We start from the raw sequence: 6,896 nt of genomic DNA on the forward strand, positions 1-6,896 counted from the left end.
ATAGACCACACATGCTTTTGGAGACAAGACACAAAGAGTTGAGTTCAGGGTTCTAAAGATGAGGAGCCTTGCGTCTAAACACATTTTTCTTAGCACACAAGCAGCATTGTCGTAATACCTTAATAGTATGAGAGAGAGAGATTTGTGATAATACTTTAAAGAATGAAAAGAGAATGTTTGTATTTTAAGACTTTGGGTATCTCCTATATTATACAGTCGATTTATTCTCATATTAATGATTTTAATATTTTGCACAATAAGTAATAAAATCGTCTAAAGAAAGATATTAAATGTGTATTGTCAAAAAATGATTTGCATATGATATGATTTTAACTGCGCAAGTAATCCATATTAGAAAGGTAAGTTATTAAAAACAAACAACCTAATTAGAAACATTAAAATATTTTGTAAGCAATATAATAATATGATAATCAACATGCGCAAGTTTACCGTTTGAATAATAAGAAAAGTTTTTTAATATTGTCTTAATTCTAAATCTTGCCCAAGGGTAAACTAAATCGATAAAATTTAATGTATTCAACTTGCGCAAGTAATCCATATTCTGAATAAGTGATTTGCATATTTAATGATTTCAACTTGCGCAAGTAATCTATATTAGAAAGGTAAGTTATTAAAAACAAATTTTGTCAATAAGTTATTTGCATATTTTAATGATTTCAACTTACGCAAGTAATCTATATTAGAAAGGTAAGTTATTAAAACAAACAACCTAATTAGTAGGGTGGGCACTTTATCCGATATCCGAAGTGGCACCCGAACCCGATCCGAAAAATACGAACTGAAATCCGAACCGAAGTAGCAAAATACCCGAACGGGTATTGAATAAGGAGAGATTGGATACCCGAACCCGAACGGATATACCCGAACCCGAATGGATATCCCAAGATAACCGAACATATGTATAATTAACCTTATATTTTTAGTTTACATCTCTCATTTTATATAAAATATTTATATTGATACTACACATACTTTAAGTTCATATGATATACATACAATTACGAAAAAAATGATTTGCTACTCACTTAAAATGCATGTCAAGTTTTTTATTAAAAAATTAACAAAAAGTTACATCCGAAATTTAAAAAAAATAACTAAATTAATGCCTTTTTAGTTTTAAAAATGTTATGTCCAAATCTATTAACTATTCAATCTATTAAAAATAAAAAAGTTAACTGAAAGTTATATTTTTAAATATAAGAAACTTGAGAAATAAAAATTTTAATTTTTTCAAAATCTAAATATCCGAACCATATCCGAAATAACCGAATCCGAACTAAAAATACCCGAACCCGACCCGAAGTACAGAAATACCCGAACGGTTTCTACACCTCTATACTGAAATACCTGAAAATCCGAAATACCCGACCCAACCCGAACGGGTACCCAAGGCTAAACTAAATCGATAATTATTATCCCTAGCTATATATGGGCTTAACGAAATCGACAATAGTTTTGGGCTTGTCTACATAAGCAATTGATTAAAATAAATGAAAAAGAAAAATTCAAAAAAACCAGCCAATAGAATTATAACGTTTTTCCTGAGAAGCTCTATATGAGTGCCACCTCAGCAGAAATCACTAAAGTGACTTCTCTTTTATGTATAGGGGGACTTTTGTGTTTTCTCGATTCAAAGAACATCTTTTTGCGATCATTTCTCTGTTTAATTCATTAAATACTCACTAAATATTTTAGATGTTAGAGAAACGAAATTAATTGACAAGATATTTTCTCTCCTAAAATCATGCATTTAAAACTTAATATATATGGTGAGACTTGTCAACCAAAATTCTGGTGCAATCTATTCACGAGATGTTCTCCTTTAGCTTTATTAACAAGATATTCCAAAAATATTACCTTATAAGTATAAGATTTATTGAGAATTTATTAAAGAATATTCTACTTCTTAGCTTATCATGCAAGCTAAATCAATGAGAAACGTCTACCAATTTACTATAAATAAGACATTCACAGTAGAAGAAACGAAATAATTGAACTTTGTATTCTGAACTTTTAATGTTAATAATGTTCTGAACTTTTTTCTTCTTCTTATTTTAGAACATTAAGCTTTTATATTTCATGAGAGCTGATTTTTCTTTGGTTTATATGCAGATACTCTATATGACGATTTCTCCACTGAAGCTATATATGATTTGATTGTACACCTCTTTGATATATAATTTCGATAACATCTTTGTTCCTCAATCTGGTAAAAAAATTTTACTCAATTTGATAACATCTCTCAGCTAAATCATTTCAATAGCATCTTTTTGTGCTGCGAATATTTTTTTTTTTTTATTTGTAGATTTATATTATTGTTTAGAATTATAAGCTTATATATACACATATTTGTTTTTTGGTTTGCTGATTGTGATTTTTTTTATATTTTTTTCAGAGATGATTTGAGAGAAGTGGTCATATTTCATACCTCTAAGAGTTCACCATTCCGATCCTGCAAAAGATGTGCACTTAGAATGGTATTTTCTCTACTGTACATCAAAATTGGATAATCAATTATTTTTAAAATATCTATAGTAGAATGGTATTTCTCTACTGAAATAATATCTTATTTCCTAATCTCATGCTTTAATATTTAAACTTTAAGGACAAGATTTGTTAATTAAATCATTAGTGTAAACTACTCCCGAGATATTCTCTTTTTTATATTTAAAATGTAATTTTAGTAACAATATATTCCATAAATAATCCTAACTTATAGGTAGATACATTTTTAAAATTAATTTGAGAACATTCTATTACATAGCTTATTGTGAAAGCTAAATATTTTAGTAAAGTCTAGCATTTTACTTATCTTTTGTGTTTGCTCGATTCAAATAACATCTTTTTGAGATCATTTCTCTGTTTAATTCATTAAATACTCACTAAATATTTTAGATGTCAGAGAAACGAAATTAATTGACAAGATATTTTCTCTCCTAAAATCATGCATTTAAATCTTAATATTTATGGTGAGACTTGTCAACCAAAACTCTGGTACAATCTATTCACGAGATGTTCTCATTTAGCTTTATTAACAAGATATTCCAAAAATAATATTACCTTATAAGTATAAGATATATTGAGAATTTATTAAAGAATATTTACTTCTTAGCTTATCATGTTTTTATCAAAAGAAAACGTCAGTAGATCATATTAATTTTTACATGTTCTTTCAGACTTGAGTTTATCAGAAGATCAAATTAAGAGTTTATCTTTGGCGGAGATTGAATCAATCATGCGTTTGAACGGAAGCTCATTTACATTGTTTAAGTTTTGAAACGTGTTATCAATAGTATACTCTTCTATTGGTTAAGATGTGGCTTTTGTTAGATTTTCTATTAATTAATTTTTTTTGTTTTACTTTTGTGGAATTCGCGATATTGTAATGTAGTAAATCAATAATAAAGACATTTTTCTCACTATTAATAGGTGAGAGAGAGAGGGCGGGAGAGAGAGGGAGAGAGGGAGGAGCGAGAGAAGAGAGAAGGGAGGGAGAGGGAGGGAGGGAGGAGGAGGAGGAGAGGGAGAGAGAGTGGGAGAGAGGGAGAGAGAGAGATTAGTGTTTACGGTATATCCAAAAATTTTGAGTTTATTGTTTATGATTTATCCGGTAAAGCCAAAGGGTTAGAGTATACTTAAGGGTTTAGGTTTACCAAGAGTTTAGAGTTTAAAAATTAATGAATATAATTTGTATATTTTACAATAAAAAAATAAAAACTAACAGCAAAGTAGATTGCATTATATCTTGAATTAAATAATGTTAAGAAGATTTATAGTTTTCAACCACAAATAATGAATCATAACTATGTGATTATTATACATATAATATATATTATGCATATACATGTCATTGTATGTAAAAATTAACTAACCATGTAAAATTAAACTAATCATAATATTAATATCCGCCATATGCGATAAAATATCCGCATATGCGATACAATATCCGCAGTCACTCCATAGAGAGCTGGATATTTAATTGCCGAGTTAATAGTTTTGATAAGCTGACAGAGTCTGATTCGAAAATCACCGACTGCAATTCGTATCTTCTCTCTGCTCAACCCATTTCTAACATTATTTATTCCATATTTATTACATATTTTGAACTTTTTATTCTATATTTTGAATTTTTTATGTCCTTAATTACATTCTGAAATGGTAAAGGAGGGTTCAATGGGAATGTAGTGATATATAAAATATGTTACCTCTGAAACTATACACTATTTATTCCAGATTTTGAAAATAAAATATCTTCTTAAACATACAAATTATTTTAGAACGTTGCAATTATACGTACACACAATAATACCTTTTGATACTGAAATTACTTTGTTCCATCTCGTCCATGTAAAATATTGAATACCAACATTTTTTTGTACCTGATGCTTTCTCCCAAGGGCGGTGGTATTATGATATAAAATTCGTTACTATGTACTACTTAGTTAATAATTTGAATATGTTTATGTTCGCACAGGGTGCGGACCGGCCACCTAGTGTAATATATAAAACTCCGAAAATGGTTAAATTTTTTAATATTTAGACCCAAAAAATTCAGAACTGTGACCTAGCGAAAAATAATAGAATACCGAGGAGGATGTTCGTGTGTATCTGAAACGAGTATGTGGGCTTTACTTGGCATTAATGTAGTGGGCCGAAAATTGAGAAGTCCAGTAAATAAGTTATTTATTTTTCTTGTTGAACAAGCTCGCCGTGCCTTCCTTGTATAGAGCAGAGGAAGTTGTAAGCGAAATCAAGGAATCGAGAACCCAGAAGAAGAGTGAGAGGAAAGTTTCTTCAGGTAGTTTACTTGTTAATCGAATCCGTTAATTTTCCTTTTGTTCTTGTTCCTCAGTATCTTTGAAATCTGATTCATTAGTTCCGTCCCCATGGATCAGTTTTCTTCAGAAGTGACTAAAATCTGGATAATTCGTTAATATTAGTTTCTCTGTTGATTTTGATTTATCTTGGCATCACTAGTTCAATACCTGTGTGTTAATGAATGAGCCTGAGAAAGTGAAGAGTTTTATGAATTTTTCGTTTAATCAGTGTTCAGGGATTCACTTGTGGCTTTTTTGTGTGATGCTAAGATAGTGTAGAACAATGACTTAGGCGCGCTTAGAATGAATAAAGATGAAGACTTTCATTGTCATAATTTGTTGGGCGTTTTTGTCTTTTCTCCAATGCAGCTGTTTCCAACATGTCTCGGAGGTATGACAGTCGCACCACCATCTTCTCACCGGAAGGTCGTCTCTACCAAGTTGAGTACGCTATGGAAGCCATTGGCAACGCTGGCTCCGCTATTGGAATCTTGGCCAAAGACGGAGTTGTCTTGATTGGTGAAAAGAAAGTCACCTCTAAGCTTCTTCAAACCTCCACATCCGCTGAGAAAATGTACAAGATCGATGACCACGTGGCCTGTGCTGTCGCTGGCATCATGTCTGACGCCAACATTCTGATCAACACCGCTCGAGTCCAAGCTCAGCGTTACACCTTCATGTACCAAGAGCCTATGCCGGTTGAGCAGCTGGTTCAGTCTCTATGTGATACCAAGCAAGGGTACACACAGTTTGGTGGTCTTCGTCCCTTTGGAGTTTCTTTTCTTTTTGCAGGATGGGACAAGAACCATGGGTTTCAACTCTATATGAGTGACCCTAGTGGGAACTACGGTGGATGGAAAGCTGCAGCCGTTGGTGCGAATAATCAAGCTGCCCAGTCTATTCTTAAGCAAGACTATAAGGATGATGCGTCAAGGGAAGAGGTGGTTGAGCTGGCTCTCAAGGTTTTGAGCAAGACCATGGACAGCACGAGCTTGACATCTGAGAAGCTCGAGCTTGCTGAGGTGTTTCTGACTCCATCAGGGAGTGTTCAGTACCATGTTCACTCGCCTGAGTCTCTCACTAAGCTTTTGGTGAAGCATGGTGTGACCCAACCAGCTGCAGAAACTTCCTAAGCTTGAAACCACTAGACTTGTACGGTACTCGACATTCTGTCACAGAATTTCTGTGTTTGTGCTTTACCATTTGCTTTGTTTCCTTTGGACTTGAAGATACTGTCTCAAAATCAATTACTACTCTGGTTATGTCATGATGGTTGACGTTAGGGGTTGGTTCAGTTATATGTTGTTATGAATCGAATCTGAGCACTTTTATTTTTGAAATCCGGTTTTGTCTCTTTTCTCCACAAATGAATTTCACATCAAAATGATAAATGCAATGTATTATTTTTCTCTACTTTATTCTGCGACATTTTTTGTGTTAACATTTTATTTTGTGATATAATATTGAGAAAGTTACCTAGAATAACCTATGTTTTATAACAAATGACTACACTAGCCTGTCAAATTCATTATTGCTCTTGTCTATATGAAGTGAATTTTCGCATTGTATAAATTATATAAAGAGAAAAAGACTAAGATAACACCAAACCAAGTTTTTGTTTCCAAATTAGCACTCAAGGCTCAAAGTCACAAAAATAGGTTTCATTAAAGAGGTAAATATACACTTATACCCCTTGGGTTAATTAATCTAAACCTTAGGGTTTAGAGTTAAGGGGTAGGATTTTGGAATTAGGGTTTAAAATTTTATAAAAAATAAATACTAAAATAAAAAATAAAAATTTTAAAAACAGTTTCAAAAAGTATTTTTAAATTATAAAAAGAAAATTTGAAAAAAAAATAAAAAAAAATTTCGAAAAACAAAATTAGAAAAATTTCGAATCTGAAAACAGAAACTATAAAAAAATTTTTTTTATTTTTTTTATTTTTATTTTATTTATTTTTGTTTGTTTATTTAATTTTAAACCAAAGGTATTAGAGATATTTTACCTTTTAATGAATGTCATTTTTGTGACTTTCTCCTTCTAGTGCTATTTTTGAG

The 6,896-nt window shown here is 31.4% G+C and overlaps 1 protein-coding gene across 1 annotated transcript; it reads left to right on the plus strand.

The window, feature by feature from the left end:
- The first annotated feature begins 4,606 nt into the window (after positions 1-4,606).
- Positions 4,607-6,178, plus strand: LOC125609453 (proteasome subunit alpha type-4-A-like). Its single transcript, XM_048780908.1, has 2 exons — positions 4,607-4,819; positions 5,208-6,178. The coding sequence occupies exon 2, from the start codon at positions 5,219-5,221 to the stop codon at positions 5,969-5,971; it is 753 nt and encodes a 250-aa protein (XP_048636865.1). The 5' UTR covers positions 4,607-4,819; positions 5,208-5,218; the 3' UTR covers positions 5,972-6,178.
- The last annotated feature ends 718 nt before the right edge of the window (positions 6,179-6,896 follow it).

This window comes from Brassica napus, chromosome A5 (assembly GCF_020379485.1).
Source record: "Brassica napus cultivar Da-Ae chromosome A5, Da-Ae, whole genome shotgun sequence".
NCBI classification, from domain to species: Eukaryota; Viridiplantae; Streptophyta; class Magnoliopsida; order Brassicales; family Brassicaceae; genus Brassica; species Brassica napus.